The sequence below is a fragment of the Dromiciops gliroides genome, chromosome 2 (assembly GCF_019393635.1).
Source record: "Dromiciops gliroides isolate mDroGli1 chromosome 2, mDroGli1.pri, whole genome shotgun sequence".
Classification (NCBI taxonomy): Eukaryota; Metazoa; Chordata; class Mammalia; order Microbiotheria; family Microbiotheriidae; genus Dromiciops; species Dromiciops gliroides.
The window spans coordinates 373,410,649-373,425,553 of NC_057862.1; the positions used below are offsets into that span (position 1 = coordinate 373,410,649).

The 14,905-nt window shown below is 43.4% G+C and overlaps 1 protein-coding gene and 1 pseudogene across 2 annotated transcripts in view; one reads left to right on the plus strand and one right to left on the minus strand.

Moving 5' to 3' along the window:
• Positions 1–1,750, minus strand: part of HM13 (histocompatibility minor 13) — a 35,522-nt gene extending 33,772 nt beyond the window's left edge. Inside the window, exon 1 of one of the 2 annotated variants that reach the window (XM_043983389.1) lies at positions 1,456–1,750. In XM_043983389.1, coding sequence (XP_043839324.1) covers positions 1,456–1,653 — 198 coding nt within the window. In that variant the 5' untranslated portion in view covers positions 1,654–1,750. The remainder of the gene's footprint in view (positions 1–1,455) is intronic. The other variant, XM_043983390.1, reaches the window with a different exon arrangement.
• Positions 1,652–14,547, plus strand: LOC122738920 (annotated as a pseudogene).
• Positions 14,548–14,905: the final 358 nt, after the last annotated feature.

The following is a 14,905-nucleotide window of genomic DNA, read 5'->3' on the forward strand; positions in this document are numbered from 1 at the left end:
GAGGTTATAGAAGGCAGCAATGAGAGGGAGGTGCCAGCTGTTTCTACAATAGGCCACCATTCTGGGAACTCAGGCCCCCGTCTCTTTAGAATGTGGAAACATGGTGGTCAGACTAGAAACAGTTCAGTTGTCTGCCTTTTCTGTAAAAGGCCAACTCAGGGCAGGGGAAGAGTTCACTTGAAGTTCTGATGTCCCAGACTGACCAGGAAGAAGGGAGGGAGGGTGGCCTCTGACATATGCCAAAGTAAATTTGTGTTCTGGTTACAGGAAATGAGAAGATGAAGGTTAGGGTTGAAGAAAAAAGGTAGAAGGTGAAACATAGAGATCATAGAAAATAGGGTCAGCTTGAGAGGAGCCAGGATAAATTTAATTGGGTGGTGGGGGAGACAGACTTTGGCATAACAGGACAAGGACATGGATCAGAGAAGCTTGAATGGTGGGGCAGAAAAGGGGGGATGGTGGGGAGAGGGAATAGAGGAGCTGCAGCCTTGAAAAAGTACAGGATAGAAAAGGTGACAGAGGGATGGACAGGATGTTAGGAACAGCTCAATTTCTGAGACAGGCAAAGACCAGGCTAGCTAGGGCTAGTTGGGGGAATGATGAATTCAAGGCAGAGACTGAATTATGGTCTTTGGATACCAGGTGGATCAGGCTGATAGGCAAGGGCTGCCCTAAATCCTTAGCCATGTGAACATCAAACATGTGTTTTGAGGGGAGGCAAAGGCAGATTGTATGATACTGGGGTTTTTTCACAACCAGAGGAAAGGGAATTCTGGGTTGCCCTGGGCAGGTATTGGGGCCTGATTCTGTCCTATGAGGGATTGATGTTGGTTCAATTCATCTAGGGTCTATCTGGGGAAAGGGGGAAATTTAGGCCTGAGGCCAAAGGGAGAAAAACCAAGGTCAGTGGGGATACCTGTGGAGGATGAGTACGGAGACTGTTCCTATCTCAGAGAATCTAGGCCCAGAAGGAAACGTTTGGGGATTCCATAGTCATATAGAAGCTATTTTAGGGTGATTGAGGTAAGCGTTGCGTGCCAAGATTGAGGCAGGTTGCATTTGTCAAGGGCGGCCGGGGACCATCTGGATTTGTGTTGATGTTTGTGTTTTTGGGGATGGGGCCAGGCTCGAATATATGTAGTATGTGTGTATGCATGCGAGTTGGGGTTTGTGCCTGATGGGGTGTGGCTCGAGGATTGGGGTCTGCCAGTCTAAGCGTGGGTCTGGGTGGGTGGTGGAATTCGGGGCGGCGGCGGCCCGGTGAGGGCCTGGGGCTGGGATCGGGATTGGGTCACCGGGCGGGGGTCCTGGGCTCCTATGGGGAAAGGGGGTGGGGCTCTATCCCCCCGCTCGCGGGGAAGGCGTGCCGGGCATTGGGGCTACGGCGGGGCGGGGGGCGAGGGTCCTGGCTCGGGAGTCGCGGGTAACCAGGGCCAGGGGCCGGTTCGGACGTACCTTGCTGCGGGCGCAGCGCACGGAGCGCAAGGCCCCGAAGAAGATGGGCAGCAGCGCCATGAGCAGGAGGCTGCCATAGGCCAGGGCGATGCCCTCGGGAGTGGAGGGCGGCCGCGCCGTGCCGTTGGTAGCGCTGGGAGTCGCAGGGGGCTCGGCGGGGCCGCTGCCATTGTGGGGTTCGCTGAGGGCCGGGTCCATGGCTAAGACTGCGGCTGTTGCGGCTGCTGCAGCTCCAGCTCCGCCGCCGGCGCTGCAGGGGAGGGGAGGGGGAGGAGGGGAAGGCCACGTTCCCCTAAAGAAACAGGATATGACGCGCTGGGCCTCCTGCTACGCGCTGCGCATGCGTCAGTCCGCCCCCTAGCAACAAGCTTGCAGCCCGGAGATGGGAAAAGGGTGGGAGGAGAGCGTTGCTAAGCAACCAGATCTGGTCCAAGAATCTGGTCCAAGAAGAAGCCCAGGGGTGGGGGTGGAGCATGGGGAATGAGGGAGAGGGAGAAGCTACACTGCCCTTATGCCACCCCCAACATGGAGCCCAGTCTCATATTCTGATACTTCCAAGGTGAGGTCTTTGTGACCCTCAAACCACACTTCATCCTCTCTGTCGCATCTCCTCCAAATTGTAACATGGCGTATGTAGTAAAAAAGAGCACATGGTCTGCAGCCAGGGACCTGATTTGACTTCACTCTTTTCCCCTTACTACCAATGTGGCATAATGGACTTAGGGCCAGTATCATAGGATTCAAATCTTGTCCTTGATATTAGCTATTCGACCTTGGACAAGTCCCTTCGTGACTCAGTTTCTTCATCTGTAAAATGGAGAAGATGATAACACCTGTAGTATCTACCTCATAGGATTATTGTGAGGAACAAACAAAATAATGAATATGTGAAGTCCATTGCAAACTCTAAAGTGTTATGTATATGTCAGTTTATTATTACCTGTGTGATTGACATTGGGCAAGCCCCTTCCTCAGTTTCCTCATCTGTAAAATGAGGAAATTACACTAGAACATAATTAAAAACCTCCCATCTCTAAACCCTTGATCTTTACATTTTATCCACTATTCAATTATCCATAACACCATCATTCAGTTGTTTGCCATCTTACCCCAAGCCTTCTATATTCCAGCTTCCCTTATAGATATTAATTATCTTTTCCTCACTGGTCCAGTCTCCCTACAAACCCTTTCCTGCTATTTTGCATCTTGTCTTTTCATTGATCCCATTTCCCTTCATCAGACCTAGACACAACATGAACTCTTATTTTAAGACAGGGCATGAAAGACTCTTCTCTGTCTCACTGAAACTACAGAAATAGGCTGGAAAGATGGATTGTGAACATTTGATCATTTATCAATAACTAAAGCTTTTTTTTTTACTATTATACCTTGTATGGAAAAGTTATAAAATGTATAAAATATCCTCCACTAAAATTTTCCTCTGGTGCCTCAATGTGCTATGGAGGCAACCTTGGGCTTTTTTTTTTTTAATAGAATTTTATTTTCCAAAATATATGTAAAAACAAATTTTAACATCAATTTTAAAAAAAAATTGTTCCAACTTCTCTTCCTCCTCCATTCCCAACCCCCACCCACTAGAACTTAAGCATTTCAAAATAAGTTATACATGAGTAGTCATGGAAAACATTCCCACATTAGCTAGGTTGTGAGAGAAAACAGTCAAAAAATTCCCAAAACTTCAGACTGAGGAATTGTCAAAGAGAAAAAAATTTAAAAAAAAATGTGTTTCCAGGGGCAGCTAGGTGGTGCACTGGCCCTGGAACCAGGAGCACCCGAGCCCAAATCCGGCCCCAGACACCCAACACCCACCAGCCGCATGACCCCGGGCAAGCCACCCAACCCCAATTGCCTCACCAAAAAAGAAAAAAAAAGAAAAAAGAAAAAAATGTGTTTCCATCTATTTTCAGATACTATCACTTCTTTCTCTGTAGATGGGTTGCCATTTTCATAAGTCCTTTAGGGTTATATTGGACCATCGCCTTGCTGAAAATAACCACATGCTTCCCAGTAGATCATCTTACACTATTGCTGTTATTTTGTATACAGTGCATTTCACTCTGCTTCAGCTCATGTAGGTCTTTCCAGGTTTTTCTAATAGTATCCTGTTCATCATAACCTAAATAAAGTACCTTAAACTTGACAAAGAATTTTATTCATATTAGCCCAGCAAAGTCATCATAACTATTTCCCTCCATACTATTCCCTTCCCATGATATTTACTCTGTTTTCTATCTTCTTTTAAACTATTCCTCCTCAAAAGTATTTTACTTCTGACTGTCCCCTCCCCTACTCTGCACTCCCTTTTTTTTCACCCTTCCTTCCTTATCCTCTTCCCCTCATACTTTCCTTTAGGGTTAAATAAATTACTCCTCCCAACTGGGTGTGAATGTTATTTCCTCCATGAGCCAACTCTGATGAATTTAAGGTCTTTGAGCTAATTCTATGTTCCAAATTTTCTTCCTCCCTCTCTCCTCAACCCTCCCTATGAAATCAAGCAATTCAATATTTCATACTTGTGCTGTTATGCAGAATATCTTTACCTTCCTCGAAAGTATTTTGTTTTTTACTACTCTCTCCCCAAATCTGACCTTCCCTCCTCCCCCCCCCATCTCCCTCCCCTCCCTCAGGGCAAAAATATATTACTATACCTACTTGAGTATGTATGTTAGTCCTTCTTTGAGTCAATTCTGATGATATTAAGGTTCACTCACTCCCCAATTCCTTCCCCCTCTTCCCCTCCCCTCCATAAGCTTTTTTCTTGTTTCCTTCGTGTGAACCTCTCCCCAGACCATCTCTCCCCTTCCCCCTCCCCCAGTCTATTTCTCCTACACCTCAACCCTATTTTAAGGATTTCATTATGGGTTAGTTAGGTGGCACAGTGGACAATGCACCAGCCCTGGACCCAGGAGGCCCCAAGCCCAAATCCAGCCCCAGACATAAGACACCCCACACAGAACAAAACATAACATCCCTTCGTATTCAGTTCAGACCTGTGTCCTCTATTAAATCCTTACTGATATAGTTCTTATGAGTTTGAAGTATTATCTTCCCATGTAGGAATATAAATAGTTTGATCTTTTAATATCCTTCATGAAGTCTTTTTCCTGTTTATCTTTTTATGCTTCTCCAAGGTCTTGTATTTGAAAGTCAAATTTTCTATTCAGTTCAGGTCTTTTCATAACAAATTCCTGAAAGTCTTCTTTCTCCTTGAAGTTCCATGTTTGCCTCTGAAAGATGATGCTTAGTTTTGCTGGGTACGTGATTTTTGGCTGTAGTCCCAGTTCCTTTGCCCTCTGGAATATCATATTCCATGCCCTCCGATCCTTTAATGTAGAAGCTGCTAGATCTTGCTTTATCCTTATTGGAGCTCCACAGTATTTAAATTCCTTTTTTCTAGCTGCTTGCAATATTTTCTCCTTGACCTGGGAGTTCTGGAATTTGGCTATAATATTCCTGGAGGTTTTCCTTTTGGGATCTCTTTCAGGAGGTGATAGGTGGATTCTTTCAATTTCTATTTTAGCTTCTGCTTCTAGAATATCAGGGCAATTTTCCCTCACAATCTCTTGGAGAATGGTGTCTAAGCTCTTGTTTTGGTCATGGTTTTCAGGTAGTCCAATGATTTTCAAATTCTCTCTCCTAGATTTATTTTCTAGGTCAGCTGTTTTTCCAAGGAGATATTTCACATTGCCCTCTATTTTTTCATTCAATTGGATTTGCTTTACTGTGTCTTGGTTTCTCATAAGGTCACTTGCTTCCATTTGTTCAATCCTAATTCTTAGGCAATATTTTTCATCAGACAGTTTTTTAATCTCCTTTTCCATTTGGCTTTTCAAACTGTTGACTTTTTTCTCATGACTCTCCTGCATTGCTCTCATTTCTCTTTCCATTCCTTCCTCTCTTTCTCTACATCTTCGTTCTATCTCTCCTACTTTCTCTTCAAAGTCCCTTTTGAGAGCTTCCATGGCCTGAGACCAGTTCATATTTTTCTTGGAAGCTTTGGATGTTGGAGCTTTGACCCTATTATTATCTTCTTCTTCTGAGGATGTATTGTGGTCTACCTTTCCCCCAAAGAAGTTTCCGATGGTCTTCTGCTTTCTCTGCCTACTCATCCTGGCTTACTGTTTCTTGGCTTTTTACTCCTTAAAGTGTAGCGCTGTTTAGAGGACACACTGTTAGTGCTACAGCGTGGCCCAGGGGCTGATTGGGCTTCTTCTCAGCCTGCCTGGCTTGTGAGTAATCACAGCCGCTTTCTCTTTGACCCGGAAACCGAAGTCTGATTGAACTCTGATTCTCTATGGTCGGAAGCTTGGCTTGCTTTTACCCCTCCCCCACTGGGCCACCACCACTCGATTCAGCCCACTGGTTCAGACCCAGGGCGCTTTGCCCCAACTCCAGTAGATACTGCCTCCACTTCACCCCGGCCTACCCTGAACACCCTCACCAGTCTGCGATCAGAGCCTCAGAAGCTGCTGGTGCTGAAGACTCTGACATGCGCTGGAAGCAGTGTCCCTGGCTGAACCTTGGGCTTTGGAATATAATTCCAGGGGGCAGCTAGGTGGCACAGTGGCTAGAGCACTGGCCCTGGATTCAGGAGGACCTGAGTTCAAATATGACTTCAGACACTTAACACTTATTAGCTGTGTGACCCTGGACAAGTCACTTAACCCCAATTGCCCCGCAAAAAGAAAAAGAAAGAAAGAAAAGAAGACGATCCTAGTAGAACACAAGCTCTGTCAGGTGTTACTAAGTTAGACAATCCTTTAGTACAAACTGGGTGACACACTGTGTCTCCTACCCAAAAATCAGTCTAGCTAAAAGTAAAGTGACTCATCACCAGAAGGCAACTACAGGATGATGAATTTTTAAAAAATCATGGTAATTCCTGTAGACTGTCCAGTAAGAAGAAAGTGGAATTGAAGCTGTGACCTGTCTGTCCAGAGAGTAAGGCACAAGTCAAAGCATCAAACATTTATTAAGCCCTTTTTATATGCCAGAAACAGTGCTAAGTGATGAGGAGGATACAAAAAAGGCAGAAACAGATCTTGTCCTCAAGGAGCCCACAATAGGGAAAATAACATACAACTATGTATAATAAACACACACTATATATATATATATATATGAAAATTTGGAGATAATCTCAGACGGACACCAGGAAAGTCAGGATGTCGAGACAAGGGAGAATTTCAAGCACAGAAGACAGCAAAAATCTCAGGAGTCAGGAGACAGGGTATCTTGTTCAAGGAATAGCAAAGAGGTCCAAATCACTGGATTATAGAATATATAGAGAGAGGGGGAAGGTGTAAGAAAAATTGAAAGTAGGAAGGGGTGGGGTTATGAAAGGCTTTAAAGCCAAACAAAGGATTTTTTATTTGATTCTGGTGATAATAGGGAGATATTGGAATTGAATGAATGGGGTAGGGAGGAAGGGGTGACATAGTCAGTCCTATGCTTTTAGAAAAGCCATACAAATTAGATAAATGGATTTTAAAAATTCTGTTCTCAATAACCACCAATAAAATAAACATTAAAATCCACAAATAAGAATGAAAAATGATTTTACACAAACTATACAGTTTATTATTTAAATTTAATGGGGGGGGCAGCTAGGTAGCATAGTGGGTAGAGCACCGGCCCTGGATTCAGGAGGACCTGAGTTCAAATCTGACCTCAGACACCTGACACTAGCTGTGTGACCCTGGGCAAGTCACTTAACCCTCATTGCCCCCCCTCAAATAAATAAATTTAATGGGGGACATGTATAAATTTCTAGGTACCTATTGTTGTTCAGCCATGTCCAACTCTTCATGGTCCCATTTTATGTAATGGAATATTATTGTGCTGTAAGAAATGATGAGGGGCAGCTAGGTAGCATAGTGGATAAAGCACTGGCCCTGGATTCAGGAGGACCTGAATTCAAATCTGGTTTCAGACACTTGCCACTTACTAGCTATGTGACCCTGGGCAAGTCACTTAACCCTCATTGCCCTGCAAAAAAAGAAAAGAAAAAAGAAATGATGAGCAGGCAGATTTCAGAAAAAACTGAAAAGATTTACATGTACTGATGCTAAGTGAAGCAGAACCAGGAGAAAATTATACACAGTAATAGCAACATTGTGTGATCAACTGTGATAGACTTAGCTCTTCTTAGCAATATAATGATCTAAAACAATGATAAAAGACTCATGATGGAAAATGCTCTCTACATCCAAAAAAAGAACCATGGAGTCTGAATGCAGATCAAAGCTTACTATTTTCGATTTTGTTGGGTTTTTTTTGTTTGTTTCATCTTTCTTGTGGTTTTCCCCTTTTGTTCTGATTCTACTCTCATAACATGACTAATGTGAAAATATGTTTAACATGATTGTAATGTATAACCTATATCAGGTTGCTTTCTGGCTTTGGGAGGGGGAAGGGAAGGGAGAGAGGCAAAAAAATTTGGAAATCAAAGTCTTACAAAAATGAATGTTGAAAATTATCTTTACATATAATTGGAAAAAATAAAATGCTATTAAAAAGAAAAAGAAAAACAAACAAGATACAAAGGTGGATACGTCAGAGACTCTCCACTCAAGGAGCTTACAACCCAATGGGGGGAAAGACATTGACACAAAAAGCAGTGATACAAGGAAGAGTTAAATGAATGCAAAGGAGACATTTGGACAACATGCTATAAGAAATTTGAAAAGAGAGAGAGAGAGAGAGAAAGAGAAAGAGAGAGAGCACTTGCTTGAGAGTCACATGACTACAGTACTTTCAAATTGGGAGGTAACTCTTTTTAATGGAAAGAACTGAATGAGAGCCAGAAAATCCCCAGTTCAAGATTTAGCTCAGACACTTATGAGTTGCTGTGACCATGGTGAGGGAATTAGAATATCAAGTGCTTAACCGTGGGAATTGAGTGAACCACACTCACTCCATCTTGTGCCTCAATTCTGGAGTTAGCTCAGTTTCCTTTCTATTTAGTTATGGGTCTAACCCATTTTCTGTCTTGTGAGAAAACTTTATTCAATTGTGGGAATTGAGAGAAAACTTTATTTTATTGCTTGAACATATCCCTGTGCAGCTGGGAAGCTGGACCATTTCTACATGCTACTTAGAGACACTTAACTAAGGACTAAGTCAGATCCAAAGATTGATGCAAAGAGTTTTCTCATAATTATATCTTTGAAAACTGGCTCCATATTGATCAATCAATTATTGTTTCCATGTTCCTTTGATTGTACACAATCACTTGGGGGAAGTGGGACACCTCTTTTTCTGATTTCAGGGAATTGTATCTGTTCACTCTTCCCCTCCCAACTTGGAAAGTCCCTAATCTTTCCTCCAATTAGAAGTCAGATTACCTAATATTGTATCCTGGTTAATTTTTTCTAATTAATTGGTCTTATTTGATCATTTTTAATGTGCAAAAATATATCTCCCCAGGGCAGCTAGGTGGCACAGTGAATAGAGCACCGGCCCTGGATTCAGGAAGACCTGAGTTCAAATCCAAGCTCAGACACTTAACACTTACTAGCTGTGTGACCCTGGGCAAGTCACTTAACCCCAATTGCCTCACCCAAAAATATATATATATCTCCCCCTGTATTCTGGGTCCAGTGCCAAAGCTGAAGGGGCATGGGCCTGATTTGTTAGACAATTGGCATGCATTGCTTAAGAAATCAATATTCTCAGAAGCTCAAACCTTTGTTTCCTCAGTGATTTCATCTTTCACCTACTACAACAGGTAATCAGTTGGTCAGTCAATAAACATTTGTTAAATGCCTACTGTGTATCAGGTATTGTGTGAATCATTTTCCTTCAGTTGAGCCTTACTTTCCTTATCTGCAGGATGGGGACAATGACACTTGTGCTAACTCTCTCATAGGAATATTATGAAGGAAGGGCTTTATGAAGGTAAAGTGCTATATAGATGTGTACTGCAATGAAAAAAATAATTCTATTGTATTTTATTTCCTGTAATATTTATTATCCTACATTTGTATAGTCAGTTTATACTTTACTGTATTTTTTAAAAAAATCATTCAGTTGGGGCAGCTGGGTGGTGCAGTGGATAAAGCACTGGCCTTAGATTCAGGAGGACCTGAGTTCAAATCCAGCCTCAGACACTTGACACTTACTAGCTATGTGACCCTGGGCATGTCACTTAACCCTCATTGCCCAGCAAAAAAAAAAAAAAAATTAAAAAAAAATCATTCAGTTAATTTGATCCTCTCAGCATTTATCTTTTCTGAACCTGTGCTCAAGGTCAAGGAGACCTAAGTCTTAGGCATGACTTCAGTGAGTCACTTTCCCTTTCTGGGTCTTACTTTTCCTGTCCAGAAAATGGGGAGATTGGAAGAGATGGTCTCAAAGGTCTCCTCTAGCTTTGTGTTCTAATTCTAAGTTCTAATAATGCCTTTGCAGCATTAGCTATTTTATGTCTAAGGTTGCTTGAAGGTCTAACATTCTACATTTAGCAGTTTAAAGGTTCTTTTAGTTCTATCATTTTATATTCTGAGTTCTTCTCATTCTACCATCATTTGCTCTAAATGCTCTAAATGCCTTGCCAGCTATTACTTTCTATGAAAGTTAGGAGGTGACTTCTGTTCAAAAAACCTATTTGAGCCTTTCCATGGAAACAGTTTGCTATTTACCAGCAGAGAGCAGCACAAGAACACAGCAGATAGGGGCTGTTAGGAGTGGCTGGGCTGAAAACCGAGAACCATAGGATAATGTCTGTCTCCAACCGGAGAATGCTTCCTTTTGTCTACCTGCCTCCCTGTCTCCTCCCACCCTCCTTTTCCCCTCTTCCCTCAACCTCTCCGGTTCAGAAAACGATCATTTAGTCACAACCCTGTCACGCCGTTGCTGTTTTGGAGTGGAATGTGGAGGGGAATCAAAGGGTCACAGAATTGTCCATTTGGGAGGCAATGACCATCAGTGACCGTCTAGTCCGACTCATTCCAGGAAAGGAATCCCCTAATAGAGGTGGCGGGTGGTTAGCCAGCTTCTGCTTGACCAGGTCTTAGGAGAGGAAGCCCTCTCGAAGCAACATGTTCATCATTTGGACAGCTCCAATGGGGAAGAAGTTTGGTTCTGCTTGGCATCAAGACTCTTTGCTATTGCTTCTGATTCTGCCCTTTGGAGCCACATGGAGCGGGTACAGTCCGACTTCTGCTTGAGTACTTGATGACCGCTATCATGTCCCTTTCCTCCCCCCACCCCTTCTGGTTTTTTTGAGGCTAAACTTGCCCACTTCCTACAACCAATCCTCCTGTGACATGGACCCAGGGTCCTTTGCCACGCTGACTCTCCTCCTCCTCTTTTCCCTCTTCGACTTCTTTGTCAATGTGCTTCTTAAACCCTGGCACTCAGAACCGAACCAAATACTCCAGATGAGGTCTGATGAGGGCAGAGAACGTTGGGAATGTTACCTCCTTCTCCTTGGAAGCTTTGCCTCTCTTAATGTAGGCCAGGATCTCACTTTCTCTTCTGCCTATGAGTGCTGCTCACTCCTATTAAACTTACACTCTACCATGATTCCTTTATAGAACAAATACTGTCTATCCAAGGTCCCCTGTAATATACTTTTTTTTTTTTTGGAGGGGGAGAGCAGGGCAATGAGGGTTAAGTGACTTGCCCAGGGTCAAATAGCTTGTAAGCGTCAAGTGTCTGAGGCAGGATTTGAACTCAGGTTCTCCTGAATTCAGGGCTGGTGCTTTATCCACTGTGCCACCTCGTTGCCCCTGTAATATATTTTATATTTATTCTAATCAACTGAATCTTATTAGATTAGTAGAGATGTGCTCCAACCTGTCAAGATCGTTTAAGAATCCTAACTTTATTAACTATCCTTTTCCGCTCTGTGTCATCCAAAAACTTAATGAGCATACTGTTTATGCCTTTATGAAAATTACTGACAAAAATATTCAACAGCCTAGGACCAAGCACAGATCTTAAGGGTGCTCTGCTGGATGTTTTCTGCCAGGCCTAAGTTGAGCCATTAATAATTACTGTTTGAGTCCAACCAGCCAATCAATCAGTTTTGATTCCATCTGATTGTACTATTCTCTAATCCAGTGATATCAAATTCAAATAGAAATGGGGCCACTAATCCCTATCCTGAAGGCTACATATTGACTTAATTTTAAAATGTCATATATCTATATTCTATTGTATTTTTATTCATTTTATCAAATACATATTTTTTGTTGATGGGGCAATGAGGGTTAAGAGACTTGCTCAGGGTCACATAGCTAGTGTGTTAAAATAATGGAATTTGGCAGATGCCCAGGGGTCCCACCTGTTTGATTTAGTATTGTTTGAATTGGGTGAGAATGAGAAACTGACTAAGTACCTACTTGGGAATGATTAGATATAGGCCACACCTGGCCTGCCCTGAGTGACATATACTACTGATGTTAGCAGGGGGACCACTCTCAGCCATGCAACTTGAAGGACCTCCCTTTTGGGGGAGGGAGAGAAAAAGTAGAAAAGGGAACGCTTACTCAGAAGAGCTCTCTCTTTTTCTGTTGGTGTGCTCCCGAGATTGAGAGCAGACTGAAGAGGGGTTGCACAACTGACTCCCATAGAAACTACAGGCCCCAAGTAGTGAGTTAATAGAAATGAGGCCAGCTCTTCAAATTAGCTGAGCTGGAAGCAAGTTTGGGAATTAACTCAGTCTTTACTAGAGCCAGGGAGCTTATCCATTTTTCTCTTCCCCTATTCCCTTGTCCCTGGCTTTATTAACTTCACCTTTGCTGTATATTTTGTTCCCATTAATAAAACCTGATTTGTTCGTGGAAAAGAGGCTGTTAATCAACTTTCTTATTAGCCTGGGAGAAATAACTTAAAAAGGCAGTTTGGAAGAGAGGAAACTTTGGACCTAGAGGTCCTTCATTATTTTCTGAACCCCAGTATTATGGCGAGCCATCCAATTAACTCTCCCCAGTAAGTGTCAAGTGGCTGAGGTCGAATTTGAATTCAGGTCCTCCTGAATCCAGGGCCAGTGCTTTATCCACTGCGCCACCTAGCTGCCCCCCCCCCATTTACATTTTAATCTGGTTCAGTCACACTTGGGAGTATTGTGGGACACATGGGGCCATGCTTGACATCTCCTGTTTAATCTATATCTCTCTATATCTCCAAAAGAATAGGAAGAGATATTTTATCAAATTGCTTCGATAAAATCTAGGCAAACTATAGTCTAATAGTTTCCTCATCTACTAGTTTAGTAATCCTGTTTTTTTGTTTTATTTTGCTTTGTTTGTTTATTCAAAGGTAAGATTGGGGGCAGCTAGGTGGCACAGTGGATAAATAACCAGCCCTGGATTCAGGAGAACCTGAGTTCAAATCCAGTCTCAGACACTTGACACTTACTAGCTGTGTGACCCTGGGCAAGTCACTTAACCCTCGCTGCCCCCCACAAAATAAAGAAAAAGGTAAGATTAATCTGGCATGACCTGTTCTTTCTTTCTTTCTTTCTTTCTTTCTTTCTTTCTTTCTTTCTTTCTTTCTTTCTTTCTTTCTTTCTTTCTTTCTTTCTTTCTTTCTTTCTTTCTTTCTTTCTTTCTTTTTAAAGAAGCTATGCTAGAAAAGCTGTTGAAGCACTTCTGGAAGTGGATGGGTCCTTAGGCCCTCTTGGGCTCCTAGGGCTCAGACTGCCCATGTGTCAGCCCATTGTCCTTGTCCTCAGGACTTTGAGGCATTGGCAACCAAGCCCAGTCTGGTGGCTCTGGGTCAGCCCAATGGCCTGTTGGACCCTTGGCCTAGCAAGCATGGCAGCAACTTTTTTTTTTTTTTTTTGGTGAGGCAATTGGGGTTAAGTGACTTGCCCAGGGTCACACAGCTAGTAAGTGTCAAGTGTCTGAGGCTGGATTTGAACTCAGGTCCTCCTGACTCCAGAGTCAGGGCTCTATCCACTGTGCTACCTAGCTGCCTCTTGGCAGCAACTTTGGAAGTGGACTTGATGGTGTCTCTGCCATGGCATTGGAAGTAAAGCCACCCTGGACCCTGTGTCTCCAGCCACCTGTCAGATGCAAGGCTCCATCATGGCACCTCCATCAGACATGCTCAACTCTTGTAACTTCCGTGACCCAGGATTGTTGAGATTCAGAGGAAGCCATAGAGATGTGAACATCCATCTCTTCCTACCAGCTTTTTCCCCCATAGGACCAGACTTGAATAATGGAGCAGGAAGAAGCTCGGAAATTCTGAGGTCATTCAGCCACCACAAGTAGGAGTGGCAGACCCTATCAAAGATTGCTCTGCCCCCTTCTCCAACCTTCATCCTAGTAATAAAAGCAGATGCTCTTTCTAGCAAGTCCAGAGCCAGACCACTCAAGATTGGCCGGGTGATTCGTGGTCAGAGAAAGGGTTCTGGCTCCATCTTCCAAGCTCATGGGAAATACAGGAAAGGAGCCGCCAAGCTCTGGGCTGTGGACTTTGCCAAGAGGTGAAGGGTATCGTAAAGGACATAATCCATGATCCAGGCTGAGGGACTCCTCTTGCAAAAGTAGCTTTCTGAGATCCTTCTGAGAGTTGTTCATTACTGCTGAAGGCATCCATACCGGCCAATTTGTGTACTGTGGTAAGAAAGCTCAGCTCAATATCGGCAATGTCCTCCCAATTGGCACTGTGCCTGAAAGACCATTGTGTCCTGCCTTGAAGAAAAGCCTGGGGATCAGGGTAAGCTTGCCCATGCATCTGGAAACTGCGCCACAGTGATTGCCCATGATTCAGAAACCAAGAAAACACCAGTGAAGCTACCTTTAGGCTCTAAAAAAAGTGATCTCTGCAAACAGAGCTGTTGGTGTTGTTGCTGGAGGAGGTTGTATTCGTAAACCCATCCTTAAGTCAGGTCGTGTCTACCACAAATACAAGGCCAAGAGAAACTGCTGGCCTTGTGCCTGGGGTGTGGCCATGAATCCTGTGGAACATCCCTTCGGAGGAGGCAATCACCCGCATATTGGAAAACCATTCACCATTCGAAGAGATGTCCCAGCTGGATGAAAGGTTGGTTTCATTGATGACCGTCGTGCTGATCACCGCCAGGGCACAAAGACTGTACAGGAGAAGGAAAGCTAAAGTACAAAATCCTGACAATAAAAATTATTTTAGAAATTGTTTAAAAAAAAAAGCAGACAGTAAGTCTTCTAGACCTAGAAGAGACTTCAGAGGGAAAACCCCTATTTCCTCCCTACTCCCAACCTAATTATAAAATATACTCCATCATTTTGCAAGGACTATAGGGATTCCCTGGCACTTTGGACTAGAATGGTCAGCTCTTTGGTGTTAGCAATTCAGTCATATGGCTTAATAACAGAGAAGGTGAGGTACTGTTTACTCAGACTCCTACAAATAAAATGACTTTTAAAAGTTTGGAACACACACATACACACACACACACACACACACACACATACACCCGCTGGCTATTTGTTTT